Source organism: Saprolegnia diclina (assembly GCF_000281045.1).
Source record: "Saprolegnia diclina VS20 unplaced genomic scaffold supercont1.9, whole genome shotgun sequence".
Lineage (NCBI taxonomy): Eukaryota > Oomycota > Saprolegniomycetes > Saprolegniales > Saprolegniaceae > Saprolegnia > Saprolegnia diclina.
The window spans coordinates 81302-106649 of record NW_008246076.1 but is presented as its reverse complement, the minus strand read 5'-3'; the positions used below and the strand labels follow the sequence as shown (position 1 = coordinate 106649).

The 25348-nt window shown below is 57.9% G+C and overlaps 15 protein-coding genes across 15 annotated transcripts; 8 read left to right on the top strand and 7 right to left on the bottom strand.

The window, feature by feature from the left end:
* The first annotated feature begins 448 nt into the window (after positions 1 to 448).
* Positions 449 to 3753, top strand: SDRG_03719 (hypothetical protein). The gene is made up of 18 exons (XM_008609357.1): positions 449 to 559; positions 607 to 769; positions 817 to 1128; positions 1172 to 1270; positions 1322 to 1400; positions 1443 to 1727; positions 1774 to 1891; positions 1937 to 2156; positions 2205 to 2378; positions 2428 to 2506; positions 2554 to 2752; positions 2799 to 2919; positions 2962 to 3030; positions 3084 to 3188; positions 3234 to 3323; positions 3373 to 3396; positions 3441 to 3498; positions 3555 to 3753. Exons 1-18 carry the CDS (start codon positions 471 to 473, stop codon positions 3686 to 3688), a joined length of 2418 nt encoding a protein of 805 aa, XP_008607579.1. The 5' UTR covers positions 449 to 470; the 3' UTR covers positions 3689 to 3753.
* A 171-nt stretch (positions 3754 to 3924) lies between these two features.
* On the top strand, positions 3925 to 4578 carry SDRG_03718 (hypothetical protein). Its single transcript, XM_008609356.1, has 2 exons — positions 3925 to 4095; positions 4138 to 4578. The coding sequence occupies exons 1-2, from the start codon at positions 3942 to 3944 to the stop codon at positions 4512 to 4514; spliced, it is 531 nt and encodes a 176-aa protein (XP_008607578.1). The 5' UTR covers positions 3925 to 3941; the 3' UTR covers positions 4515 to 4578.
* Positions 4579 to 5195: 617 nt separating this feature from the next.
* SDRG_03717 (hypothetical protein) lies at positions 5196 to 6183 on the bottom strand. The gene has a single exon (XM_008609355.1). It carries the CDS (start codon positions 6055 to 6057, stop codon positions 5350 to 5352), a length of 708 nt encoding a protein of 235 aa, XP_008607577.1. The 5' UTR covers positions 6058 to 6183; the 3' UTR covers positions 5196 to 5349.
* Positions 6184 to 7062: 879 nt separating this feature from the next.
* Positions 7063 to 7856, bottom strand: SDRG_03716 (hypothetical protein). The gene is made up of 2 exons (XM_008609354.1): positions 7466 to 7856; positions 7063 to 7411 (listed from the first exon to the last, which is right to left on the bottom strand). Exons 1-2 carry the CDS (start codon positions 7802 to 7804, stop codon positions 7277 to 7279), a joined length of 474 nt encoding a protein of 157 aa, XP_008607576.1. The 5' UTR covers positions 7805 to 7856; the 3' UTR covers positions 7063 to 7276.
* A 385-nt stretch (positions 7857 to 8241) lies between these two features.
* Positions 8242 to 8904, bottom strand: SDRG_03715 (hypothetical protein; the record flags this gene model as incomplete). The annotated part of the gene is made up of 1 exon (XM_008609353.1): positions 8242 to 8904. The coding sequence occupies one exon, from the start codon at positions 8902 to 8904 to the stop codon at positions 8299 to 8301; it is 606 nt and encodes a 201-aa protein (XP_008607575.1). The 3' UTR covers positions 8242 to 8298.
* Positions 8905 to 9306: 402 nt separating this feature from the next.
* Positions 9307 to 9991, top strand: SDRG_03714 (hypothetical protein). Its single transcript, XM_008609352.1, has one exon. The coding sequence runs from the start codon at positions 9318 to 9320 to the stop codon at positions 9924 to 9926; it is 609 nt and encodes a 202-aa protein (XP_008607574.1). The 5' UTR covers positions 9307 to 9317; the 3' UTR covers positions 9927 to 9991.
* Positions 9992 to 10234: 243 nt separating this feature from the next.
* On the top strand, positions 10235 to 11119 carry SDRG_03713 (hypothetical protein). Its single transcript, XM_008609351.1, has one exon. It carries the CDS (start codon positions 10239 to 10241, stop codon positions 10917 to 10919), a length of 681 nt encoding a protein of 226 aa, XP_008607573.1. The 5' UTR covers positions 10235 to 10238; the 3' UTR covers positions 10920 to 11119.
* Positions 11120 to 11366: 247 nt separating this feature from the next.
* Positions 11367 to 12138, top strand: SDRG_03712 (hypothetical protein). The gene has a single exon (XM_008609350.1). It carries the CDS (start codon positions 11370 to 11372, stop codon positions 12066 to 12068), a length of 699 nt encoding a protein of 232 aa, XP_008607572.1. The 5' UTR covers positions 11367 to 11369; the 3' UTR covers positions 12069 to 12138.
* Positions 12088 to 12753, bottom strand: SDRG_03711 (hypothetical protein). Its single transcript, XM_008609349.1, has one exon. The coding sequence runs from the start codon at positions 12734 to 12736 to the stop codon at positions 12155 to 12157; it is 582 nt and encodes a 193-aa protein (XP_008607571.1). The 5' UTR covers positions 12737 to 12753; the 3' UTR covers positions 12088 to 12154.
* A 589-nt stretch (positions 12754 to 13342) lies between these two features.
* On the bottom strand, positions 13343 to 13957 carry SDRG_03710 (hypothetical protein; the record flags this gene model as incomplete). The annotated part of the gene is made up of 1 exon (XM_008609348.1): positions 13343 to 13957. One exon carries the CDS (start codon positions 13955 to 13957, stop codon positions 13343 to 13345), a length of 615 nt encoding a protein of 204 aa, XP_008607570.1.
* Positions 13958 to 15010: 1053 nt separating this feature from the next.
* SDRG_03709 (hypothetical protein) lies at positions 15011 to 18745 on the top strand. Its single transcript, XM_008609347.1, has 9 exons — positions 15011 to 15862; positions 15910 to 16078; positions 16127 to 16246; positions 16289 to 16539; positions 16589 to 16837; positions 16885 to 17176; positions 17221 to 17696; positions 17745 to 18215; positions 18267 to 18745. Exons 1-9 carry the CDS (start codon positions 15053 to 15055, stop codon positions 18651 to 18653), a joined length of 3225 nt encoding a protein of 1074 aa, XP_008607569.1. The 5' UTR covers positions 15011 to 15052; the 3' UTR covers positions 18654 to 18745.
* A 381-nt stretch (positions 18746 to 19126) lies between these two features.
* Positions 19127 to 19838, bottom strand: SDRG_03708 (hypothetical protein). Its single transcript, XM_008609346.1, has one exon. The coding sequence runs from the start codon at positions 19824 to 19826 to the stop codon at positions 19335 to 19337; it is 492 nt and encodes a 163-aa protein (XP_008607568.1). The 5' UTR covers positions 19827 to 19838; the 3' UTR covers positions 19127 to 19334.
* A 1649-nt stretch (positions 19839 to 21487) lies between these two features.
* On the top strand, positions 21488 to 21954 carry SDRG_03707 (hypothetical protein; the record flags this gene model as incomplete). The annotated part of the gene is made up of 3 exons (XM_008609345.1): positions 21488 to 21651; positions 21701 to 21828; positions 21869 to 21954. The coding sequence occupies 3 exons, from the start codon at positions 21488 to 21490 to the stop codon at positions 21952 to 21954; spliced, it is 378 nt and encodes a 125-aa protein (XP_008607567.1).
* Positions 21955 to 22009: 55 nt separating this feature from the next.
* SDRG_03706 (hypothetical protein) lies at positions 22010 to 23377 on the bottom strand. Its single transcript, XM_008609344.1, has 7 exons — positions 23326 to 23377; positions 23170 to 23281; positions 22756 to 23128; positions 22620 to 22714; positions 22482 to 22574; positions 22361 to 22438; positions 22010 to 22313 (listed from the first exon to the last, which is right to left on the bottom strand). Exons 1-7 carry the CDS (start codon positions 23343 to 23345, stop codon positions 22062 to 22064), a joined length of 1023 nt encoding a protein of 340 aa, XP_008607566.1. The 5' UTR covers positions 23346 to 23377; the 3' UTR covers positions 22010 to 22061.
* A 229-nt stretch (positions 23378 to 23606) lies between these two features.
* On the top strand, positions 23607 to 25336 carry SDRG_03705 (hypothetical protein; the record flags this gene model as incomplete). Its single annotated transcript, XM_008609343.1, has 6 exons — positions 23607 to 23972; positions 24025 to 24248; positions 24291 to 24462; positions 24506 to 24643; positions 24685 to 24891; positions 24938 to 25336. The coding sequence occupies 6 exons, from the start codon at positions 23607 to 23609 to the stop codon at positions 25334 to 25336; spliced, it is 1506 nt and encodes a 501-aa protein (XP_008607565.1).
* Between the last annotated feature and the right edge of the window lie 12 nt (positions 25337 to 25348).

The following is a 25348-nucleotide window of genomic DNA, read 5'->3' as shown; positions in this document are numbered from 1 at the left end:
ACTCAATCCCGAGCCCCGACCAGGCGCACCGGCCAAACCTCACGAGCACATTAGGACGTCCACCATCTTCACTATATAATTGCATGTTAATAGCTCATTTCAGCACTGAGTCATCAAGGGCGATACGGGGGCTGCATCATGGGTACTATTATTTACCCCTGGGCTGCATCATCTGTTTGGTTCCTCCAGCACACCCAGGAGCAAAATGTACTTATGAAAACGAACTTGAAGCTGGCGGCGTCTGATTCACGATTCTTGTCTTGCGGTCTTTCTGCAAGGAGCAAGGCATGACGAACGTGCACTTGATCGGTGCTCAAGCGATGGTAAACACGCAAGCTTACTGTTAGTACGAACGAGAGTCGCGCAGAGGTTGTGTTTGGCCACAACAGCCACAAATTCTCTTAGAAAGTACACTTGTTTGAAATGATAACTAATCTACGATCAGTCGTTTTTGCCCAAAACCGTCAACGATGCGTGCGACCCGGGCGGCCATCGTTGCGACAGCGCACAAGTCGACCGAGTCGGCGCCGTTCCAGCTCCTGCTTGACTGCTACGCGTCGTGCGTTCTCCTTTTGGTATATCTCAATATGAACATGGTGGCTATAGTGCCAAGGGCACAGACAACAATGTCATCGAGCTCGAAGACCGGCTCCGTCAGCGCCCCGACGCGGCGTTGAACGACGTTATTCAGGCGCTTTGTGACACGGAGGACCCGGCCATTCGCCTCAAGCTCAGCGTACTCGGGCTCTCACTGACCCCGCTTGTCGAGGTGCTTTTCCAAGCTCGTTTGCCCACGCTGATCCGAAATGGCTGTAGAAAACCGACTTGGTCGTCGAGGTGGTCCACACGGTCGTGACGGACGTGTGGTCGCAGGTGCGCAAGGACGGCGGGCGCTACGTCGCCAAGCATCTGGTGCCAGTGCTGCCGTTGGCGACGCTGGAGGCTGTTTTCATCGACATTTTGCGTCTCTGCAAGACCGATGGCACCGAGTGGCGGTCACTGGACGGCGGCTTCTACCTCCTCGCCATGCTGCTGAGCACGATCAAACGCGTGGGATCGGCAGGCTATATCCTAAGTGGGCACACGCTGGACCACCTGCCGTCGATTCTGCTCACGGACCTCAAACCGGTGCTTCGACTCTAGTATGGCCTACAAAACTCACCACGGGTAGGCGGTCTACAGCGCAATGAAGAACGAACAACTTAGCGTCCGAGAGCACGCGACCGCCGCGATGACCAACTACGTGGCCATTTCGGATCCGTTTACGCAGGTCCCTACTTTTGAGGGAAATGTTATATTAGACACTAGTGTACCTCACTAGATCGGCACCTTTCAAGAAGTCATTAGCAAGCTCCACTTGCACTCGCCGCACGACGTCCTCCCAGCCGCGCACGCCGAAGGTGCGCCTTTTGGTCTAGTATCATCGCTAAACTGCGAAAAAGGCCTCTTGGACGTCGCCGCGCAACTCGTGCCGCACGTTCCCATCACGTTCCTCGCCAAGCACTGGCACGTGGTCTTTCCGACGTGTGAGAAGTACATCATGCACCTCGCGTCTACCGTCCGCCAAAAATCGAGTCTGCTCGTGCGCGCCTTTGCCGAACTCAGCATTTTGGCGCCATCCGAGACGAGCTTGCGCTTATTGCAGTCCATCTTGACGTCGCTCGCGACACCGTGCTCGGTGCACCCGGACGCAGCGCAGCGCGATTTCTTCTGGCAGCGCCTCGAAGGTACGTATGGCTCGTCTCAATACACTCTAGAAAATTCCTTCAACAGGGCGCCTTATGAGCTTGGATGCGGTGCTCAGCCTTCTGGGCCACCACCAGCTCGCAACATCCGTGACGGCGATCGACGCTGTTGAAAGCAAAGCCTTCTTGGTACCGCCACCACTAAGGTGCGCACGCGAGTACCTCAGAGGTATTCACAAGCCTGCATGTAGCGAGCCGGCGCTGACCGTGTGGCGTCGCGTCAGTGCTGATGCAGCGTACTATACGTTTGCCCACGACATGGCGCCGCTGGCGACGTGGCCCACGGAGGCTGCGGCCACCGGCATCTCGGTGGTGCAGCAGCTGGTCGACGCCAAGCTCGTGCGCTTCTCAGAGCTGTGGCACGCCTACATGGACATGACATTCGAGTGTTTTTGCTCGTCCCAGTTTGAGGTACGACGAAGATTTTGTCGTGTCGAAATATGGCGTTGGATTCTGTAGCTCAAACGCATTGCGGCCCAGACACTGCCCGGCCTCGTGCGACTGAGCCTCTGGCTCGAGTCGCCCGAGCTTCTACTCTCATGGCAAGCGCGCCAAGCAGCAACGACGACCGACGTTCGCTTTGTGTGTCTCGGGATTCGCGCGCTCCTGCTGCACACGCGGTTTCTGCAAGAAGTGAGTCCTTGGGGTTGTTCGTCATTGTTGACGCGGGGTGGCGTTGTAGGTGCAGCGCGCGGCGCCGACACCGACGCTGGCGGTGCTCACGGCCATGGCACAGAGTACCACCGACACTATGCTACCGCGTACGCACCGGAATGCAGCTACTCCTAGTTTATAATTGTGTGTCTAGTCCTCTTGGCGAATGACCCGCGGCTGCTGCAAGAAAAGACAGATGTCCTTGCGCTGATCGAAGCGTCGCTCGTCTATTTGGTGCAAGCACCGAGCTTTGCCGAGCCGCTCTGCGCATCGATGCTATCATGCATGGCGTCTCACTGCGCCTTGGCTCCTGCATCCGTGGGCAAAGATCCTAGCCTCGATCGTTCGATGAGGTTCAACTGCTTTCTCTTGCCGACGACTCTCACGTTGTGTCCCTAGCTCCACAGTGGTGCGCTTCCTTCCGTCGCTCGTGCAGGTCATGTCGCCCGCCGTGCTGGCGTCGCAACTGCACCACCTCGTACTGGTCGTGAGCTCGTGGATCGAGCCAAGCGACGACAGCGTACGCTCTCAAGTTTGGATGAGTCTGAAGGTGCTTTGGTAGCTGCGCTGGATCATTGTCGACATGGGCGAAGCCTACGCGCTTTTGCTCGACACGCTTTTACTGCTTGCGGTGTCAACTAGTATAATAAAGAGAGCGGATTATAAAGGACGAGGTATGGCTAGGCGAGAAGCCGCGACGACTGGGACGAAGCGTCGCTCGAGCGCGCGGTCCAAGGGCCGCTGCGCTTGCTCGTCCACTGGAGCTGTCATCCGTTGCAACGCGCCAAGGTTGACCGCCGGCATCCATGCAAGAAACGCTTCATGACAGCATAGATACTGCATCTGATGGAGCTCCTCGCCCCCCGGCTTGGACCATCTCGCCTTGCGCCGACGCTGAACGCACTTCTCGAGCCCCTCGGCAGCGTAAGAGAACGGTGCAGCTTCAGGCTCTAACGCGGCGGTAAATGCGTAGGCTGGATCGAGTGCGGCCGCCAAGGTTCGTTTCGTGCCAAGGGTGCTCCGTTGTGAGTGAAGTGCTAGGACACAGCGTGGGACTCGTGGGACGACGACGCACCCAAGGCAGCGACCAGTGGACAAGGTACAATTCGACTCAACATTATCGTCGCGGACTAGATTCTGGATTCTGGTATCTAGACGCGATTGAAAACGAGCGCGCGTTCTGGAAGCGCTTCCACGCAGCGCCGGTCGCTGAGACCAACGTTGCCGCAGTCGTCGCGCAAATGTGCTCGGCCCAGGCGCAGGCGGCCCTCACGACGTGGCTTGCGTGATCTTATATATATGCATACGCTCGATCTTATATTTTATGGACTAAGAACGTTTCCCGTGTCCCGAGTTGTCCTCGTCTTGGCTTCGCATACGGCATGTCGCAGATCTGAAACCGTCACCGCGATGCGTTAAACGCGCTAAACGCCTGCCACGTCATGCCTATGTAGGTTTTATGGGTTCAACGTCCCTGCGACGTGCATGCCAGCCCTTTCCTCTCGTCCTGCGCTCGACGCCGCGAGTGGGCTCATACTCCGAATGAACGCCGAGCCCACAGCAGGCGGGGAAGCCGAAGACCCTCCAAACTCGGTTGTCGCGGCCGTGACGTCCTTCCAAGGCGCAGGCCAACACGACGGTAGAGGCATCGACCTGGCGATGTTTCCCGTGTGGCTTCCATCCGAGTCCTTTCTCGGTACACTCAGCTGCCTATCGACTCAATACAGCATTTGTGTAGACGAGCTGCTCCGCGCTAGCGCCGTCATCGACGATATTCCACTTGCACTTGACGAGACGACGGTTGACGACGTCGTCCATGGAATCGCATTTAGTGCCGAAAGCTCCTTCGACGACGACGACCTATCTCTGCGACGAGGCACGCTCCGATTTTGCCTCCAAGACGGATGTCGGCGCTACGCCCAAATGAACCAGCTCTGCTACCGCCACGGAGGGCGGCGCACGTGCCAAATCGAAGGCTGCGGCAAGAAAGATCGCGGCAACGGCCGCTGTGTGCGTCACGGTGGCGGCGAGCAGTGTCTTGCGCCAGGGTGTAGTCGCCACGCCCGCGCTCGCCGCTATTGCTATCGACACCGCGCGTTCGCCAACGACGATTGATTCGCAGCTGAGACGCCATCCGGCATGTAATTAGTGTAACTCCATACTACGTTCAAAACTGCGTTGTGTTGAGTTGTGTTCCTCGAGACACCTGCAGATAAGAATTTAATGGATAAGTGGAGGAAGCGAGAATTCCCACAGCTTCTCAAGTGAAGCCCTCTCCACGGTGCCAGGCTCCGCGCCGTCGTCAGGAAGGTCGCGCTTGACACTTGAAGAGCTGCGACGCACACGTGTCGATCGTAGCTGAAGTATTTGCCGATTAAGATCTTGGTGGATCTAGCTCCTCTGAGATCTTACTCCACTGAGATGTGGGATGGTAGAGCAACCGACTGAGATCTGAGTGGATCGTAGCGCTACGGAAATCTTAATTGGCAGCATTTGCAGTCTGTTCTTGTTCAACACTTTGAATGCCAATCAATCGATCAATCGACTAAGATGAAAACAAAACGTTGCAGCGTGAACGACGCAAGCCAGATCGTCAGGGCCACAAAACCGGTACCGCAGAGGATGGAGTTCATGAATGTTGCGCGTCATCTCAGTGATGCACGACATCTCTTATGCAGTAGGCATGGATCAGTAGGAAGCTCTTGAGCTCTCTACCTGCATCACGTGCATCGGCCGCCGATCTAGTCCATGTTTGCTAGTCTCACAGGACCAAAGAAAAACTCGCCGCAATAGCGCTCTTGCTGAAACACGTTCCCAAGCGTTGAAAAACACTTAGAATACATTTGTTGCTTATAGTTGCCGACTTGATAGATAGGTGTTCACTCTAACCTCGAGGATGTTTATAAAAATGGGGATGATAAATAGGGTCGCGACCCCACAGTGAAGCACGCTAGTCGGACGCGCGGCAGATGCGCTGGAAGATCGAGAGCCGCGAGCCCGAGCCGACATCATCGTCGCTCTGGTTGTTGCCGAGGCTGAGGTGCATCAAGCCGAGCGTCTCATCGTCGCTCATCGACGGCGTGTGGTCGCTTGACGTATCGCTGCCGCCAAAGCCGTACTCCTTGCGGGCAAAGCGGGTCTCTTCAAAGGGGGGGTAGCTCCCGGCGTGGACCGGCTGGAGCTTGAACGCCGTCGAGTAGCAGCTCAAATCGATCGAGCCCTCGGCGTCCGGCTCGCCATAAAAGTGGCGGGTGCGCGACGGGCTCACGCGCGGGATCGGGCGGCCGCGGCCCTTCATGTTTTCGGCGTCCTGCTCGGCACGCGTCATGCTGTGCGCCTCGTCGTCGCTGTAGTCTTCCTCGGGCGAACTGTCGTGGATGAAGCGGCAGCGACCGCCGTACATGCACTTGCCGGTGGCAAGGAAGGCCTTGCACTTTGTCGTCTTGTACTTGGGGTGGCGCAAGACACCGCGGAGCTCGTCTTCGCCGTGCGCAAACTGGCACTTGGTGCCGTAGCGACACGTGCCGGTTTCGGTAAAGTGCTTGCAGAGCTCGGTCTTGTACAGGGTGTTGCGGGCCGAGTTGGGGAGGCGCGCGCAGTCGACGATGTCGCCGTTTGCGAGCACCTGCATCGTGCGCTGGGCCGACGTCGTGGTCATACTAAATGGGGGAAGTGTTCTTGTTGCAGAATGAGTTGAAAGAAGCGGCACTGAGCGTCGATCCCTCTGCCAAGACCAACTGGGTTTCACACGTGACAGCCGTCAGAGGGGTTTTCAGAGGTTTCGGGTGCAATTTTTAGGTGCCCGCCCAGAATAACACGTGGTCATGACCTTTGCCACAAGATTGTCCAGCCGCAGCCAATCGAATGCGACCAAATTTGAAAAGAAGCCAATCAATGACACGCACGCGAAGCTGCCCTTTTACCCGCGAAACAGCGCTCGCGAGACGGCCAATCGGGCGCGCCGAGGTGAGAAAAGCAATCGCAAGGAAGAAATACCAGCACTTGCACTTGCTCCCGCCGTGCTTCTACGCAGCTCCCTGTGTTGTCCTTGTGGCGCTGTAGCCTGAGCTGTATGACCAATACAAGTAGGCTTGGGCAGATGACATAACAAAATGCGGCGACGGTGCGCTTGCAGTTGCTCGTAGAGGCAACTTAGTGCCATCTTGCTGAGTTTCGTAGCGATCCATTCGAGGTCGTCTAATTGACGTCATGACATCACTCATGCAGTACCATGACCTTGGCTCACCTGGGCTCACCTGGGCTATTACGCTTCAATCCGATACCTCGTGCTGCGTGTGACGGCTCAGGTCCCCTGCGATGACGTCCACACCGACGGCATATCGACGACGCCACCTCATACCCAGTGCCTCCTCCCTGTACAAATGAATCTCGGGTGCGTGGAAGCAGCAGGTGCCGCCACGTAAGTGTACATTTTCCCAAACTTCAACGTCAAAAGACTGCAACCGTGCGACTTGCAGAAAGAATATGTTGTGATTGCGTGCTCAGTGTTGCCTCTGCGAGCACCCAGGGAACGACCAATTGCTTTCTTTCCTTGGCGAGCACGACCGAATACGCCATGCTGAGTGAACGCACCGCTTCGCAACTTGTCCTAGTCAGCGCCCCACTAGCACTAGTACCTTCTAAAGTGTTCAAGCGCACTGCAGCACGATCAACTCGACGTTAAGAGCGTCGCTAGCCATGACTCCATAATTACCAGAGCAGACTACGTCTAGGGCCCATTGATCGAGACCCGTGTACAGTGGTGGTCGCTCGGCTCGAACAACTGTGGCCAAATAGCAGAGACTGACTAGAGCTCCAAGCAAGCACGTATACGACAAAGCATGCATTAGTTAGCGACTCGAGATGCAACTGCAAATTTACTCGCTGGCGTAGCCAAGGTGAAAGAACGGGTACTGCGACGCGGGCTCGGCAAGCTGCGTCGCGAGCGAGCTCACATCGAGCACGAGCGGCGTGCCCATCCACGCAGCGCGCTCCGTGTGATCGCGAATCTCCTACGCAGTCCCATCGTCACAACTGTCTTCATAGACGACCACAGTATCTCGTACCTCGCGCGTCAACGGGTGAATGAAGACGCTGAGGCCGTTGCGGTTGGCGACGAACCACGAGTAGACTTCAGCAAAGTGCTCGACGGGCGCCCACGTCTCGAACGACCCGATCGGGTGCGGGCCCACGGGCACGAGGTTGAGGCCATGCGTGGGCTTGGCGCGCACCTGCGGCTCGGTCGTCTTGTTGCCGACAAAATGGTGCAGTGGCACCGCCACAAAGCGGCGGTCCTTGCTCTCGAGGTTCGCGACGAGCGCGTTGCGAAGGGCAGTGACCTTGGCCAGCTCTTCCGGGTTCTCTGCGTGAAAGTACGTGTGGAAGTGCCACTCGCGGTACGCCATCGTCGTCTTCTTTGCCCGTCAAAAGGCAATGTGGCCTTTCTGCAGGCGGCCGCAGCTATGAAAAAAGTGTTGATGTTTCATACTTTAATGCAGTGAGAAGATCGTCATGTATTTTAATAAAGTGCCCTCTAAAGTACGCTTTACCCACTCTCCACCCAGGAGCGATACCCATGCGCACTTAACACGACTTTCAACTTGCGGTTTGTATGCTCATAGTACGAAGAAGACGCTGCGGGGATCAACACAAGCGCATCTTGGCAACAGACCCACCGTGCCCCTAAGCTACATAGCCCCGCGCATTCGTATCCCGCCGTCGCTCTTCTCTTGAGCCTTATTTGTGTACAAGAGAGCATATCGGACAGCGACAGTACCTCAGACCATGACCCAAAACCTCACATAGACATGTGAATCGACTACCATAGTGCGTACAGGTAAAGGTTCATAAAGGGATAGATTATCGATGGTAGTATGCAAAAGAGAGGTCATTCAACTCGTTAGATGAGGAGAAGACCCAGCGTCGCGCCAAGAAGTGCGACAACCCGACCATGGACGGCGTCTGTGCCGCTCGCCTTTGTCGGCGTCGGTGTCGTGGTCATCGGCATGGTCATCGGCATGCTCGACGCCTTCGCCAAGTCGGTTGCTGACAGCGTCACCAGCTTGCCGTCCACCATGACGTCCTTCGCAATCGAGATGCACTTGAGCTCGGGCGTGCCGTCGTCGATGCCGGTGAGCGTCGCGTTGAAGCCCGTCTTGCCGTAGTTGCGCGCGGCCATACCGTACTTGATGGCGAGCGCCGTGCCGTCGGTGCCGAGCTGGTACTTGACCGTGTAGTTGGCGCCTGGCGCCGAAGGCGGCGACAAGATCGAGTAGCCCGACTCGGTGCACGCCGTGAGGTCGACGAGGCAGTGGATCGAGTGGACCTCGGGGTGCTGCAGCGTCAGCGTCGTGGGGTTGTCGACCATGACGCCGCGCGTGATGCAAAAGTTGTCCATGATGAAACCAGAGAGCGTGACGTTCTTGCCGGTGGCAGCACACGCGGCGTGGGCCGACGAGAGGGCGGCCGAGAGAATGACGAGAGCGGTCGAGAGGCGGGAGAGCATGTTGCTTGCGTCGGGAATTGAAAAGTGAGCTTTTGCATAATATGCACGCTCTGCTGTGTATCTTACACCGTAGACTATTAGGGACACTGTTCTTTGTTGTCGTACGAGGTCATAGGGTTGCGGTTGCGTGCAGTGGCGTTCCGAGGAACTCCGATCTCGACGTGATTGCCCATCGGGTGCACACTGAGTTTGTTGGTGTGAATTCTCAGAATATACGAAACTGAACACAATTTCCAAAATTAGGCATTTGTTCCGAGGAGCTCCAATTGCGACTTGGCCCAAACCATGGGTACATATAATAGTACCCCTGGTCCAAACGTACGAAACACGAGACATTATCCTCTCGATCACAAGCGAGACGAACGATTGCATATTATGCAAAAGCTCACTTTTCAATTCCCGACGCAAGCAACATGCTCTCCCGCCTCTCGACCGCTCTCGTCATTCTCTCGGCCGCCCTCTCGTCGGCCCACGCCGCGTGTGCTGCCACCGGCAAGAACGTCACGCTCTCTGGTTTCATCATGGACAACTTTTGCATCACGCGCGGCGTCATGGTCGACAACCCCACGACGCTGACGCTGCAGCACCCCGAGGTCCACTCGATCCACTGCCTCGTCGACCTCACGGCGTGCACCGAGTCGGGCTACTCGATCTTGTCGCCGCCTTCGGCGCCAGGCGCCAACTACACGGTCAAGTACCAGCTCGGCACCGACGGCACGGCGCTCGCCATCAAGTACGGTATGGCCGCGCGCAACTACGGCAAGACGGGCTTCAACGCGACGCTCACCGGCATCGACGACGGCACGCCCGAGCTCAAGTGCATCTCGATTGCGAATGACGTCATGGTGGACGGCAAGCTGGTGACGTTGTCAGCAACCGACTTGGCGAAGGCGTCGAGCATGCCGATGACCATGCCGATGACCACGACACCGACGCCGACAAAGGCGAGCGGCACAGACGCCGTCCATGGTCGGGTTGTCGCACTTCTTGGCGCGACGCTGGGTCTCTGCTTGCTCCAGTAGGAACAATCTTGAGCGAGCAATACATGCCTATATTGTACATAATATATGTGTACTTTCGTTTGAGGAAACCACCACAACAATGTGCCGGACCATGACAAGCCGTCGAGGTGACTGAAAAAAGTGGTATTGGTGAACGGCTCTCAATATCAATATTCAAGTGAGCTTACGAGTCCCTCAATGAAGTATGAAGAGGTATCCGAGTATCCGAGTGGTGTACCACACTGACAACTCGACCACCATTCAAATGCTCTGAATTCTCACAATCCGCTGCACTCAAACAATCAGTTTTCTCATTTCTTAATTTACCTTGGCATGTCGTTTCTGCGTTTTTTCCGACCCAAGCTCGCCAGTGTCCCTCGGCCGCTCGCCACCGCCGCCAACATTGCAGTGTTCCCGTCACTGGCTTCATCCGAGGCAAGACGCCTCACTCTGCACGGCCAGCGCCGATTCTGGCCACCGGGCGACTACACGTTGTCCCCCACAAAGGTCGACGGGCGGCCGGTCGCCACGATCCAAGCGCACGACCGCTTCGTTTCGACGCTCGTCGATACCGACAAGAAGCCCGTCGCCTTGATCAAGCGACCCAGTGTCTTCTCCAAGGACTACTACGTCTACACCATCGTAGACGGCACCCCGACACCATTGATGACGATCGAGTGTCGCAACAACGTGCGGAAGTGTCGAGTGCTCGACACGGCCACGGGTGTCACGCGCCACCTCGTGCTGCAGGAGCTACCGGAAGAGAATGGCTGGAGCATCCTTACCGACGGTCATGACGGCCCCGTGCTCGCCAGAATCCAAGAACACCTTCCGACCAGTCTCTTGCGCTCCAATGGCTGGTACGAGATGCAAGTGGCCGACGGCGTTGACGCCGGCCTTGTCACGCTCCTGTGCCTGGGCATGGACGAAGTGCGCATGCGAGCAGTGATGTCGGTCCACGTCACGTGGGCGCTCGTCGCCTTTGCTTATGCCATGCGACTATTTGATGCGTGACGCTATCACAACCGCACCGTACACCTCGAGTCATATCTACAGTGTCATATCTTGTCGAGGGAATCCTTCAACAGCTTGGTTTAGTCACTTGCACACGGTGTGTGGTCCATACAGAGCAAGGGATATATACGAAAGTCAGCTTGGCCGAGTGGTTCAGGCGTTAGCCTGCTAAAAAAATACAGAGCACGGAATGTACGGTATGGGATCTTCTCTTGACCCGGAGCGCACAACCTTCCATATGGAGCTCTTCTTGTGTCGGTAAATGCAAGCTTCGGTGCCTTGGACTCCCCTGTCGAGCTGCAATGTTCATACTGGCGTGACGCCCTTAAGCACCATCATTCCGAATGTACGTGGAATGATGGTAGATTGCCACAACACCTCCCATCACTCGATGCTGATTGGTGCACGGCTGGGTGACGAGTGGCGACCGCCATTTTAGAATTTGCCACGATGTCGCTCATTCGCTTTTTCCAGTCCAAGCAAGCCTTTGACGCGCTCCAACTCGCAAAGTCGGCCCACTTCAAAGTGTTCGGGTCGTTTCCTATCACCGAGCGAACGCGCCTCGTGCTGCAAGCCCAGCGCTGGTCGTGGCCGGGCCGCGATTTTACCGTGCGCGACGACACAAAGGGAACGCTCGTCGCCCGAATTCAAGTCCACCGGTACTCGTTTCCCAACAAGCGGACGCTTCTTGACGCGGCGAGCCGCCCCGTCGCGCTTATGAAGCTCCACCCGTACTCATTTTTCAACGAGCAAATGGTCTACGAACGCACGGACGACGACGCGCCATTGTTTACGATCAAGTATCGCAAAAATGCGTCGTTTCACCAACAAGAGTGCGAATTGCGCAACCACGTCACGGGCGAGACACACCTCCTCGTGCTCCAACCTTTCAACGTTCTCACGCGCCGCAGCGTCCTCACCGACGGCGACGACGGACCGATTCTTGCCAAGGTGCACCAACCGTTCACGTGGCGGTTGGCCAACCGGTATGAGATCGTCGTCGCGGATGGCGTCGACACTGGCGTCGTCACATTGATGTGTGCGGCCATGGACGAAGAGACGCGCAAGCGAGCGGATTGGGTGTTTCGCGGTCTTGTTGGCTTCCTCGGCGCCATGTATGGGGGTCTTGCTCTTACAACTCTGCTGTAAAATGCTCCAACAAAAGCAATATTTCAATAGGATAATCACAATTCAAAAGTTGAGACAAGTTGCGAGTGTGGTCTTAGTCCATGGTCTTAGTCCATGGCGATGCACACCAATGTCATGAGTGCAAGGTCGACGCCTGGTGCGACTTCCACCGAGTATCGGACCCCGCCGAGGTCAAACTTTTGGTCTATCTTGGCAATGACAACGCCGCCGTCGATCGAGATGATCGCGCGGTGTGTCCAGGCGCCCTTGCAGCGCAGCTCGTGCACGCGTCCTGTCGAGAGGTTTCGAACGCTGCACCCGAGCTCGGGATAGCCCACATTGTGGCGCGCTTTGATAGCAAGGAGCTCGTGGTCGGTTGCTTCGCTCGAGTACACGTGCTGCGTGTACTCGCGGAGGTCTTCCTTGGTCACAGCGACCACGTTCCCGCGGTTGTCGCGGAGGACTTTTTGGTCGTGGAACGAGGAGTCTTTGGCCTCGAGACGAAAGTACACCTCGCCAGTATCAGCATCGCGGATGAGAAAGTCCTTGCCCAAACTTGACCAGATCTGGCACTTGACGTCCAGCGTTACGACGCGGGGGGCCGTGAATGTGTGGTCGATCGCGACAAAGTTGGACTGCGGCACGAGCGGTAAGGCGCTAAACTCTTCGGACGACATGCAGACACCCATGTTGATACTGTTGCGAGGGCAATGCGAAAATGAACCTCAACAGCCTCGCGTGCGCCCGTGGTGGGACATCTGTTTGTTGTGTGGTGTATTCTATTGCATACATTTTCAGAGACATTTAAAAAATCACATGTGGACACGACGCACCGGCTCATGGACACTGGTCCATGTGCCATAAAATCCAATGGGAATATAAATGACCTGGGCAAATGAATCCAATCTCGTCAAAACGAACTTCATTTTCTATCTATTCGATGCGCCACTGGTTGCAGAGGCGTCGCCGCATTGTTTACGATCAAGTATCGCAAACATGCCTCTTTCGAACAATACTAGTGCGAGGTGCGACGTGTACTTCGGTCTTGTGCTTCAACCCGGACTCGGTCTCGCGCGCCACAGCGTTCTCATCGACAGCGAGGACGGGCCCACGAGTATATAATTATACCCCTGGACGGGCCTGTTGGCGCCAAGGTCGATCCACGATGCACCTCGTGGCGGCGGCCGACACTGGCGTTGACGCTGACGTGTGCGGCGCGCAAACGTACGAGTTGAGCGTTTTTTTCAACAAAGACAAATGACGTTATGATCAGAAACGATAATAAGAAATAAAACTTAGTTGCGGCGGTGACGCTCGTCTTCGTCCATCGCGATGCACACGAGCGTCACGAGCGCAATGTCGACGCCCGGCGCGACATCCACGAGGTACCGCGCGCCACCAAATTCGAGCGGTTGGCGCAATTTGGCGATGACGACTCCATTGTCGATCGAGATGATCGCTCTGCGGGACGTCCAGTCGCCCTTGCAGCGCAGCTCGTGCACTCGACCGGTCGAGAGGTTTCGGACGCTGCACTCGAGCTCGGGATAGCCCAACTTGAGGCGCGTTTTGATCGCGAGGAGCTCGTGGTCGGTCGCCTCGCTCGAGTACACGCGCTGCGTGAGCGTGAACGAGATGAGGTCCTCTTTGGTCACAGCGACCACATTGCCGCGGTTGTCGCGGAGGATTTTGCGCTCGCGGAGCGAGAAGGCCTTGGCGTCGAGGCGAAAGTACACGTCACCAGTGTCAGCATCGCGGATGTGAAAGTCCTGGCCCGACCATGTCCAGATCTGGCCCTTCATGTCCAGCGTCACGACGCGGGGGGCCGTAAACTTGCGGTCAATCGCGACAAAGTTGGACTGCGGGACAAGCCGCACCGCTCGGTACTCTTCCGACGACATGCTGGCGCCCATTCTTGATAAAAGTGTTGTTGGCTGGAGGTTGAAAATGAAAATGAACCTCACGTGAGGTTCATTTTCACGTCACCGCCAGCCGACATGAGCTAGTAGCGACGTCGTGGACATGGTTGTGGGACATGTGTGTCCATATCCTATTTTATTCTATTGCATACATTTCGAAAGAGAGTCGACGATAATTTTAAAAACGACATGTGGCTACGGAAATCCACAGCGTTGGCCATGGCCCTGCGGCTGACAATAATGGACATTTCTAACAGGTTAGGGGATCTGTGCACGAGATAAAGCTCGTCGATAGAGTATCTATCTACTCATCGGATACTCGAGCGTCAAACTTGGTCAAAATGGATTTATCCTGTGGACAGTCCAGGGGGTGCATGAATCGAGTATCTCACTCGACATTGCTAGATCTCAACCGGACGCGACGTTGCACTCTCACAAATTGCTATCGGGATCGCGTTGTGGAGCATGTCGTAGTTGGTCTTCGTCTTCCCGCAGAGACTGGTGGAAAATTTCTCATCGTTGAGACTCGCATGTCGCCAAGGAGCACCGTTGCAGAGATGTGACCGGCTCACGTCCACTTCTCACAGCGTACTAGTAGGTGTTGCCATTTTCAACGAATTTTGCGATGGAAGATCCACCATGTCGCGTCAATGCAAGGAGCTGACTAGACACAGCATCAAACTTTGTATCGACTTTGACAAAAACAAAAGTTCCTCTCAACTGCACACATAATTTCGACGTTTCAGCGCTTTATTTGTCCATCCAATGTATTATGAAGTGATCTCAATTTTTACTAACAGTTATAATAGTACCCAAGCCGCTCCAGGAAGCCACACACATTACCGTGACTTCACGAAGATCAACAGAGCGCCGTATGCATGTTAGGGCACCACGCCCTCTTTAATAACCCGTACCCCGAGAGCGTCGTCACCGACGTACTCGCTGCAGCGGTATGGGGTCAAACCCAGATGCTGGATCTTTGGTGCCAACTCGATACATTGATACGATACCGTGAGCAGGTGCGCGCACCTCGAGTTCGCGCCCATGGTCCACGTAAGATCCAGCACTTGTCGAAAGGTCGCGCGGAATATGGCCGACGAAGCGCCAGCACCGTCGCCGCCGTCGACGCCGCCGCCCATGGGCACGTTTACGATTGCGCTTGGCCAACTCGTGCTGCAGGGCGACGCGCCGCCCGCCGAGAGTGACGCGCCGCCGTCCTTCTGGTGCGCGGTTAGCGTGCGCAGCGGCAAAGACCTCAACACAACGTGGTGGTACCCGGCCAGTGACGAGCACAAGCGCAAGGTCGCGACCAACGTGCTGCAGCTCTCGCCAGCTTCGGACAGCGAGCCGCCGGTATTCGGCTTTGCGCAGGCCTCGCGTCCGTTCGAGCTCACCGACGAGGGCCTCGTCCCGGCGCTCGCCAAGGCGAGCGTGCACGTAGAGCTCTACAGCGGCTACACGCGCGAGCGAGACACGGACGTGCTGCTCGGCGCGGCCACATATGCCTTCTTGCCGTGTCTTTTTGTCGGCGTCCCGTCGACGAGTCGCCTTGCCTTTCCGACGGCGTCGGTCGAGTGCACGTTGGCCTTTGACATGAGCTTTGTCTCGTACTTTCATCACATCAAGGTGCTGGCCATCGCGTCCGTGCAGGTCCACCGCCTCCCGACCGAGTGGCGACCGGTCCTCAAGGACGGCGACGATCCGCAAAAGCTCTGCGACGAAAATACCACCAAGTGCTCCGTCGCGTTGAAGCTGCCCGTTGCACTGTCGTCTGCCATGGCCGAGATGACGTTTGTGCTGGACGGCCGGCTCAGCTACGACGCGACCGCGACGGACCCGGACGCCGCATGGCTTGTGCGCTTCCCGCTCGAGAGCCCGCTCATCATGCCACTGGACAAGGTATCTCGTGGCCTGTTGCGATACTTCGATAAGTATACTGTTTCTAGGAAGGCACGGACGCACTCGTGGACGCGATCGAGTCTGGGCGCCTTGTCACGATGAGTCTCACGCGGACGCTTGGCACTGACGTATGGCAGGCGACCGCGCAGTTTGCACTGGACGCCTTTCTGACGCCGGGCACGGCGAGCATCACGCTTTGCGAGCCGCTGCGCAAAGGTCGTCCAGCGTTTACATGACAATTTTGGTGTGCAAGTATCACATTAGGCACGGCGCCGGCGCGGGAAACGCTCGAAGAAGCGCTGGCCAAAGCAGCCAACAACGACGAGAAGAAGAAAGCGCAAGCGGCACTCAACGACTATGAGAACTTATTGACGCGCATCGCAGGTATGTGCGCGTCTAGTCGTTTGTCTAATCGTTTTGTACTAGGCCACGCGGCCATCTACGTCAGCGCCGGGTCGGCGGCCTCGCTCGAGGCAACCGTGTACCCACACGCTCTCGTGCCGCTACCGCCAGTGCCGCTACCGCCGACCAAGTCGATGGCCGAGTACATTCCGCCGCGGCCGCCGCTGCCGGCGTATCAAACCCACGAAGCAACGGCGACGATGCGCAAGGAAGTGCGCAAGATTCTGGCGGTTCTCATGAAGGAGTACGATGGCCTCTTTGCGTTGCCCGACGACGTACGTGCATGTTTAGTTAGTTGCAACATGACATGTCGCTGGTTTCTAGTCGGACGAGTACGCGCTCTCCAAGGAAGACCGGCGCCACAAGCTGCTCTTCCATCTCAACGCCAACGGCATTTACTTTGAGTTTAAAGAAAAACTCAAAAAGGCGCTCGTGCTCGTGATCCGCGAGCGCTACCCCGCGATCGTCGCCGCGTTCCCGTCCCACGCTGACCCGTTGGGCGCTGCGGAGAATGGCGTGCGCCAAGCCAAGACGACCTTTTACGCCGAGCTCTACGCGTACCTCATGGAGGAGGTCGCGCTCTATCTCAACGCACGCAACCTTTTCCAACTTCAACGTAGGTGCATGTGGTCCTGAACCATGTTTTCTGCGCGGCGCAAAGCGAAGAGAGCACGATGAACCTCCTCGAAGCGACGACCAGCGTGACGCCCGACGTCGTCCGCGCCCAGCTCCAGTCGCTCGCCCGCCTCGCCTGGGAGAACGAGGTCAACGGCCACCTCCCCAAGGCCGTGACCTGTCACATGGACCGCATCGCGCTCTCCGCCAAGCACGCAGCAGGTCTGGGCGGGTACCAAGCCGACATTTGGATGGATTTGGCGCTCTTCCACCTACGCACGGGCTCGTACGACAAAGGTACATGGCACTCTGAATCGTCCGTATAAACCACCTACCCCTAGCCGCCGACTGCCTCCGGGATTGCATCGCCACCGACCAGCAGCACATTGGTGCTGTCCAGGCCTACGGCGCGCTCTTGTGTTCGTATCGCGACTTTGACGGCGCCGACATTGTGCTCAAGAACGGCCTCTTGCTGCTGCAAGACGATAGCCATGCGCCACCGGCCATCCGCGCGCGCAGCCATGCGCTTCTCGCGATCTACTACACCACATCGGGCATGGACGGCACCGGAAATCTGCGTCTCCACGAGCTCATGCAAGCGCTCTCGACGCAAAAGTCGGCGGCCTTTGCCACCCCGACCGCTGTTTGCATCGACATTGCAGCGTATCTGAGTGAACTGCGACTTGACGACCTCGCGCGGGTCGCCCTCGAGCTCGGCGCCGCGCTGCGCAAGCCCAAGACGGTGTACACGAGCCTCATGTGGTCCACCGAGCGCTTTGTACAGGCATCCACCCAGCTTCACAACGGCGACCTGGACGTAAGCATTGTCCATTGTTTGGTCGACGACAATGTACTATGATACTAGGGCGCGCGGGCCAGTTTGCAAGAGGCGGTCGCCAAAGACGCGACGCTCGCCGATGCGTGGTACCTGCAAGGCGTCGTGTGCAGCCGGCAGTCGCAACTTCGCGACGCTATCACGTGTTTTGAGTACGCGGTCGCGCACGTGACGCACCTCCGTCACGAGTACCATTTGCCTCTGTTTCTCCAACTCGGGGCGCTGTACATGCACCACCAGCAATGGACGGACGCCAAGAGCATCTTCTTGACGTCGGTGGACGAGGCTTCGAACGCGTCGTCGTGGCTCGGTGTCGGTGTCGTGTGCGTGCGCCAGGAAGACTGGGAAGGCGCGGAGATGGCTTTGGCCGAGGCCAACATCCTCGACAACACCAACGCCGACGTCTGGGGCTACCTCTCGCTTGTGTGCCTCCACGGCCCGACCCCTCGCCCGTTGCAAGCCGAGCAAGCCTTGCAGCAAGCGTTGCGCTACAACCTCGGCGTACGTCTCTCGACTTTATTTCGAGGGTTAGGGTATCGACATTTCGTGTAGAACCCGACGCTGCTGCGTGAAATCAGCAACGGGTTTGTGGCGCTCGACAAGCTCGAGATCGCTGAGAGCCTCCTCCGGCGGTCACTGCGTGCGCAAGACTCGTCGTTGACGCGCAAGACGTTGGCGGACGTGCTCTCAGCGCAAAATTGCGCCGAGACTGCGCTCGTTGAGTACCAACAGGCGCTGTCGAGCTGCGAGAGCATGGAAGCGCGCGCCGACCTGCTCTCGCGCTGCGTGGCCTTGTTGGAGACGCTGGGGCGCAAGGAGGAGGCGCTTGAGTACAAGGCGATGGCGTCGCGCCAGCAAGAAGGCGCGGTCTCAGAAGGCGCGCTCCTCCAGTCGCCACCGCGCGACGATGAGAGTGGCGCCGGACCGGAAGATGCCTAGAGATATCAAGTGCCAATGTACAACTTGTCTATAAACACCACACAAAAAGAGTCTGCCGACACGGCTACGATGTGGTCCATCGTCTTCCTGGATGCCAGCAGCTCGCGCATGATGCGAAGTGCAGGTGCCCGGTTGCGCGACGTCGTCGACGGCGGACTTGCACCCGCTTGGCGATTCAGTAGACGTGGCGAATGCAGCGACAGGAGCCACAGGACTGGCATCGAAACAGGGCAGGTCGTGTGTCGCAGCTCACGACGGACAGCACTGTCCGTCGTAGCGATGATAGGCGTGCCACCAGCTGCGGTCATTTGTCCGACCTGGCATGCGACATGTCGGGACCGATTCGAAGCGCGTTACCGACCGCGGCCTTCAACGATGATGGGGCCGCGCAGCTGCACATTCTCACGACGCACCATCGTGCGCCGCCCGATCGTCTGCGCTGCAACAGACACATTTGACCATTTTCAGCCGCGTGGCTATGAAACATCGACGTGGTGATACCATGTACTAGTACATTGTGCGTCTAAGTTCTATAATGCAAAGGTGGCAGCGCGGGCGTACTACTCTACGGCTCGGGTGGTCGAGCGTCGTCGCGGGCCGGAGGATCGGCCGCGTGTCCTACTGCGTCCGGTGCGGACTGGCAGTCGTGTCGTTTGGTGGTGTTGGGTGGGCACAAATCCATCACACGGACTGGCGGCGGCGCTCGAGCAGCGAGAGCGACGACGACCGCGAGAGGTCGTGGCACACAAAGCTGGCCTCGGACGTCGTCGAGTAGCCCGAGAGCGACGTGTAGCCGCGCTTCTGGTCGGGGCTCTCGCCCACAAAGGCCCGAAACGCGGCGCTGGCTTGGATCGTCTCGGACGTGTTGACGACGTCGAGGAAGCGCTGGAGGTTCATGGCGCGGTACAGGAGCGCCTCGTCCTTGTTCCATACCATCCAGAGGCCCATGGCCGGCCCCGTCATCGGCAGCGACGGCGTCGCGAACCCAGCCTTGCTGAGCTCGGCGCGGAGGCTCTCGAACTGCTTGAAGCGCTTGCAAACCACGTACTCCTTGTGGCGGCGGCCGCTGGGGACGAGCTCTTGCACGAGAATGTGGAACTGGATGTGGCCATTCGAGGCCGGTCGCGTCTTGCTCGGGCTGTGCTTGGTGATGCGCAGGTGGCTCGTTGTCATGTTGCTCGAAGCGTGCAAATTGCAAAGTGATCTTAGCGCGACATGCAAATTTTTCCAGGCGCGGTATTTTGGCCAATCAGACGCGTTTGGCGCCGTACCATCTGGACCTTCACTTACAACAGAGCCCCATGTGGGGTGAGTTTGAGTAGCCAAGCGCACTCGACCCAACGAGCGGCCACGCGTTGCTGTTGATTGAGGGCATCTCATGCTGCAAGTCCATCTCGCCGTCGCTAGTACTGTCGTGGACGGAGATCGTTTTGTCGACTTGGAGCTTACAACGGTTCATTGAGAGCCGAGCACAACGCCTCGAGCGACTAGGAATAAGATGGCTTTCGCCCTCTGAAATTTGCAAGCTACTTTTGCAACCTTGTAGCAGTGCTCATGCAGCAGTGCGTGGGCCATTTTTGCACTTAGCTACTAGAGACTGGTGGTGGTGCTGGGAGGAACGCGATGTATCGAGCGATGGTCGAACGCGAATCGGATAAATTTGGTGCCCGCCCCTTGGGCCCTGCGACGAGTGCACAAAGGTTGCGTCGCCCAAGCACACGCGCAGCCGTCTTCAACGACGCGTACTACCACGTGGCAGCCCCGCGCCGCGTTCACAAGCTCGTGCCCTGGACCAGGTGGCCGCCACCTTCCAGAAGCGGCATTTTCGCCAAAAGAGCTTTCTGCGGCCGCAAAGGCGGCGGGTCTGTCACAGCCCGAGCCTATGGCGTCTGTCGACTTGGCGGAGATCGAGGCACTACGGCGTGGGCGACGCGCTGCCGTCAGCTCGGCTTTGACATCTCTTGTGGCTCCACTTTGGTCCGTAGGCGCCAGATGCGGCATCAACGTGGCGCCAAGCACGCAGCAACCGGTGCTTGAAAACGCTTCGGGATACAGTTTCGAGACGTCTTAATGGATAGAGATTTGGATGGATAGTAAAATATATATACACGTTTCGAAATCTCCGAACGCTGCCTTGTCTTTGATCCGCTGCAGCTTCTACGCAGTGCAAGGCGCCATGGCTTTGTCAAAAGCAGCGCACGCCAGAGGCAACCCACACGACCCGACCAGCGACACCACGTATCCCGGTGCACGGACACGGACGGGTGCGAGGCCACCACCACGTCGATGGTCCGTCCTGCATGGGCGTCGCAAGAGGGCGGGTGATGGTCCAGCCATGTACACGCTGATCCTTCGACAGAAAGGCAGTACGTCTACCTGCAGAAGTCCGCACTCTACAGGTTTGTATGGCGCGCTTCAAGATTCTGGCGGCAACTTCAACCTGATAAATTCCTGCACTTTGCGTGCTCGAGAACAAGCCGACAGAGCTCGGCGGGGCCACGCGCTGCTGTACGAAGCGCGTTGCATTGTCGCTGCCGCGGTTCCTCAAAGCCTTTTGACGGCCATAAGAAGAAGACGAAGACGAGCCGTGACGCTTCCATCAGATTCCGAAGCAGCGCTGCTGTTCTTGCGTTCATGCTGGTTCAAGCAATGAGAGCGGCAAGCACAGATGTGCAGGACCATCTGCGTCGTCGTCAGGCGACGCCAAGACCTCTCGAGACATGGCCTGACGTCATTGACAGAGACGTCCATCACACGCACCTGTTACGTTTTGTATAAAGTTAGACAGGATACAGTGGACCAATCAGCGCGCGATTGCACTTTCTCGCACAGCGATGGCAACGCGGCTGCGGCAGCTCATGATCTTGAGCCGCGACGTCGCGCGCAGTTCGCGCTTCTACGAAGAAGGGCTTGGGCTGCAGATCCTTCGCCAGTCCGACACGTTCGCGGAGTTCAACGTCAACGCCGGCGTGACGCTCAGCATCAAGCAAGCCCATGGGTACGTCACCACATTGCCTTTTGCCAGCCACTGCAAGCGCAGTACGTAGAGAGGCAGCGTGCAGCGCCGGGTACTCACCGTTCCTCAACTTTGACGTGTACGATATGGACGAAACGATTCCGCGCCTGCTCATGCTCGGCGCCGCCATGGACGGCCCGATCAAGTACCCCGCGTTCGGTACCGTGCCTCTCTCCGACAGATGCCAACGCTGTTGTAGGCAAGGTTGCCGCCGTGCGGTCTCCGGATGGCACGATGATTGGCCTCTATGAGTCCAATACCATGGAGTCGGCCACTTCCGTGTGAGGCACGAGCTGCGATCGTCGCCAACGTTACGGTCGACGCATGATAAATGCACTCATGGAACTAGGAATTGACCATATATAAGGTTAAAGTAGTAGAAGAGACTGACGTTAAATCGTGTCGAGCTCGGGGGGCGGCGACACGGTGGGGGGCCCCGACGCAATATGCGTCAGGTATGCGATGAGATTGCTCAAACCCAGCAGCAGCCCTTCGTCCGGCGAGCCAATAGAGGGGTCTTGGTGGCTGTGCGCAAAGTCGATGAGCCGGACGTCGGTGGCGCGGGTCGGTCGGCCTTTGGTCTCGCCCTCGTACACCAAGAGGAGCGACGCACCCCAGAACCGAATGCCGTTGGTGGCTGCAATCTAGTCGGACAACATGACTCGGGAGCAGACGCGATCCCGCGTCCTACCACGTCCTTGAGCGCGTGAAGTCGCTGCAAAAGCCCCGCCACCGCGTCTTGTCGCACCGTCTCCCCGTTCGAAACAAACTACAATGCTCCATAAGAACGTAGAGCTAGAGTATACACGTACGAAGAGAAGGGCGGGCTCAATGTCGCTCGCGTGCAGGCGGCGACCCCAATGTTTGTCCCGGAGGACGTAGCGGCTGTCGCATTGTCGGTAGATCTGTCCGTCGCACCTTGAGACAGTCTTTGCATGTCCATATCGTACCTGCATGCCGCAGAGCCGCAGTCCGAGCTCCGCCGACGTCGTGGCCGCGCACTTGAGCGTGTGGCTGCGTGCCTTCTCGTCCGAGGTGTCCTCCCCTGCATTTCGGTCAAGAACGAAGATGTTATTCCTTGGCTACCGTGCTGGCGGGTGCCCATTTTGATATCCAGAACGCACGGACGCGTGTAGCCCGACGTGAGGTCCCCGAGGACGAGGTACTCGCAGAGAAAGGACGGCGCTTCTTCAACGGTTTTGCCCACCTCTTTGTGCCAGAGACTGTAGCTCACGCTCGTGTCGACGGACTTGCTCGATTTTCGACCAGTCACGGGCTTGGTGGCTTTCTCGCTGTGGGGCTCAAGGTCCACAGTGATCGTGCCCAAGTAGGCTGGCACGAACGGCTCCAGCTGCGGGAAGCGGTCGCTCAACGCGCGGTAGAAGGCGAGCTCCAGCGGGATGGCAGGTTTGCACACCTCCCCCGGCGCACTGCGCAGGAATGGCTTGTGGCCACCGACCTAATGCGTTGCTCAATACGTTCTTAGTCGTGGAAATGAACCTGGTGGTTGAAGAGGTAGAACGCCGTGCCGACCGAGGACCGTGCGACGATGGGCTCGATCGCGTCGAGGCTGTCACCAGAGAGAGACCGTGACGCTTGCGAGAGGCGCGACCTACGACGCCTGAGCTTTGCAGAGTCCAAGAAGACGCGTCGTACGCGTGCTCGTCACTGGACATGACAACAATTGGCAACTGTTACGATGGCTCCGAAATGGCCAAAAATAACAAAATGCGTTAACTTGTGTCGTTGGTGCCCCATCGTCGTCATCGCCACCGATCTTCCGACCTTCGATTCCCGCTACAAGAACGCGAAAGCGATAATAACGATGGCCTTTCTCTGCTATTCCCATGAGACCACAGAACAAATATCGAGACGAGTGACTTGCTGCATGTGACCCTCTGCGATTCTCAAACGCGCCTCCTCAAGATCCAAGTTAGATGCGCACGGGCAGCTACGCAGACTTTAAGCGCCACCAGCTCGTGTATGGGTCTGACTCGAGACGGGAGTTCGTGCCGATACCGCTACCACCTAGTCTGTGTCGAGACCAAACAGAGGCCGTCGCGCTCGAGAAGATGCTTGCCGCCGAGCGGGCTGAGGCCAAGGCCGCGGCGCATGCCCGCCACCAGCAAGCGGCGATCGCAGTGGAAGCGCGACTGCTTCGGCGCCGCGCTGCCCTCGGCGTCCTCCAGCGGTGGTGTCGACGATGGTTGCACGCCTTGCATGCGCGCCAGTGTCGCATGGCCGCCCGCATCGCGCGCTGGTACCGCCAAGAAGCCTCCCGCCGCCGCGCCGCGCTGCATGAGGTACTGGAGTCGTTCAACTCGGCTGCGGACAACGAGCGGCCAATGGACGTAGCTGTGCCTGCGCTTGGAGGCCATGCGAGGCAGCTACAGCGCACCTGGTAGCCGCAAAGTTGAAGCGCGCGTGTGGCCGGCGGCGGCTGAGCGCACCTTGACGTTGCAGGTGCTTTCACTGCGTCACCTGGTGTCGCCGATCCCGCCCTTGGCCTGTCTGCACAGCTCCATGCATGTCGAGATGCAGCTGCTCCATAAAAGCACGGGCGAGCGCACGAGCTACAGGTATAAACACTTGGTAGCTCAACCCACTATGGTTCAGAGCAGCATGCATCCCGTCATGTACTCCGAGTCGACCGTCGAGTGGAGTTGTGAGAACGCGGTGGTCGTTGTCGCCGACGACATCAACGACTGGGTCGGGTCGGTCAAGGTGCTGCACGTGACGCTCGATGGCCCACCGCGCACCATTGGCCACGTCCAAGTCCCCGTCGACTTGCTCGTACGTTCTTCTCGCTCATTTGGCTTGTAACGCCGAGACGTAGAACAGCCCGCTCGCCACGTCCCTCCATTGCCTCCGGCGCTGGTTTCCGCTGGAGAAAATGGCGCCCAAGGACTTGGTGCGCGGCGAAGTGCGTATCGAGCTAACGTACGCCGCACCGGTTTCGAGTCCCGAGCCGTCGGTACGTTGCGAGTCGACAAGGCGTGGAGATGACGATCGTAGCCCTTGGCGGTGCCCAAGAAGCCGGTGAAACCCAAGTCGCCGACGCGGAAAGTGAGGCGAATACCGCCGACGTCCCCTCCACTGCGCAGTCCGCTCAAAGGGACGCGGGTCGTCGACGCGCCTCCGCCACCGGACGTGGGAGGAGCAAGCATGCCGCCCCCCGCGCCTCGTGCCAAGCAGCCGTACCTCAAGCGCAAGCCGTACAAGGTAGAACGATCGTGGACGCGAGAGGAGAGTCCATTGGCGTCGCTAGGTCCAGTTTGAGCAGCTCGACTGGTCCAACGTCGGCGCGAAAACCAACAGCAACTTGGCCAAACCCAAACGCACCAAGCCAGCACACACTGAGAAGCCGTCCAACAACTGCGCGCCGGGTCTGAACCTGGAGCTCCAGAGCTTAGCGACGACGTCGGCCGTGAACCCGTCCAACATGAAGCTGGAGCTGATGCAGCTCAAGCAAAAGACCGAGCTGCAGACGATCTTCCATCTGGTGCCGTCCAAGAAGGCTCCCGGACGCATCCCAACACTGTCCAAGAGCCAGATCCAGCAGGTGCAGGGCCTTCCCACTGCTCAGTATGCAGCGCTTGTTGCGACGCTCGACCGTGACTACGGGCAGCTCAAGCAGCAATGGCAGGATAACATGGCCAAGCTCTAGTCGATTCAACAA

Excerpts from the sequence above, each read along its gene's own strand:
- SDRG_03719 (XM_008609357.1), top strand. The coding sequence starts at position 471 with ATGCGTGCGACCCGGGCGGCCATCGTTGCGACAGCGCACAAGTCGACC. Across the intron at positions 1,728-1,773 it reads CTTCTGGCAGCGCCTCGAAG|GGCGCCTTATGAGCTTGGAT; the intron begins GTACGTATGGCT and ends TTCCTTCAACAG. Across the intron at positions 3,189-3,233 it reads ATCCGTTGCAACGCGCCAAG|ATACTGCATCTGATGGAGCT; the intron begins GTTGACCGCCGG and ends ATGACAGCATAG.
- SDRG_03718 (XM_008609356.1), top strand. The coding sequence starts at position 3,942 with ATGAACGCCGAGCCCACAGCAGGCGGGGAAGCCGAAGACCCTCCAAAC. Across the intron at positions 4,096-4,137 it reads TCCATCCGAGTCCTTTCTCG|ACGAGCTGCTCCGCGCTAGC; the intron begins GTACACTCAGCT and ends GCATTTGTGTAG.
- SDRG_03717 (XM_008609355.1), bottom strand. The coding sequence starts at position 6,057 with ATGACCACGACGTCGGCCCAGCGCACGATGCAGGTGCTCGCAAACGGC.
- SDRG_03716 (XM_008609354.1), bottom strand. The coding sequence starts at position 7,804 with ATGGCGTACCGCGAGTGGCACTTCCACACGTACTTTCACGCAGAGAAC. Across the intron at positions 7,412-7,465 it reads TTCACCCGTTGACGCGCGAG|GAGATTCGCGATCACACGGA; the intron begins GTACGAGATACT and ends GGGACTGCGTAG.
- SDRG_03714 (XM_008609352.1), top strand. The coding sequence starts at position 9,318 with ATGCTCTCCCGCCTCTCGACCGCTCTCGTCATTCTCTCGGCCGCCCTC.
- SDRG_03713 (XM_008609351.1), top strand. The coding sequence starts at position 10,239 with ATGTCGTTTCTGCGTTTTTTCCGACCCAAGCTCGCCAGTGTCCCTCGG.
- SDRG_03712 (XM_008609350.1), top strand. The coding sequence starts at position 11,370 with ATGTCGCTCATTCGCTTTTTCCAGTCCAAGCAAGCCTTTGACGCGCTC.
- SDRG_03711 (XM_008609349.1), bottom strand. The coding sequence starts at position 12,736 with ATGGGTGTCTGCATGTCGTCCGAAGAGTTTAGCGCCTTACCGCTCGTG.
- SDRG_03709 (XM_008609347.1), top strand. The coding sequence starts at position 15,053 with ATGGCCGACGAAGCGCCAGCACCGTCGCCGCCGTCGACGCCGCCGCCC. Across the intron at positions 16,079-16,126 it reads TTGCGAGCCGCTGCGCAAAG|GCACGGCGCCGGCGCGGGAA; the intron begins GTCGTCCAGCGT and ends GTATCACATTAG. Across the intron at positions 17,697-17,744 it reads TTCACAACGGCGACCTGGAC|GGCGCGCGGGCCAGTTTGCA; the intron begins GTAAGCATTGTC and ends CTATGATACTAG.
- SDRG_03708 (XM_008609346.1), bottom strand. The coding sequence starts at position 19,826 with ATGACAACGAGCCACCTGCGCATCACCAAGCACAGCCCGAGCAAGACG.
- SDRG_03706 (XM_008609344.1), bottom strand. The coding sequence starts at position 23,345 with ATGTCCAGTGACGAGCACGC. Across the intron at positions 23,129-23,169 it reads TCTACCTCTTCAACCACCAG|GTCGGTGGCCACAAGCCATT; the intron begins GTTCATTTCCAC and ends GCAACGCATTAG. Across the intron at positions 22,439-22,481 it reads TTGAGCCCGCCCTTCTCTTC|TTTGTTTCGAACGGGGAGAC; the intron begins GTACGTGTATAC and ends GGAGCATTGTAG.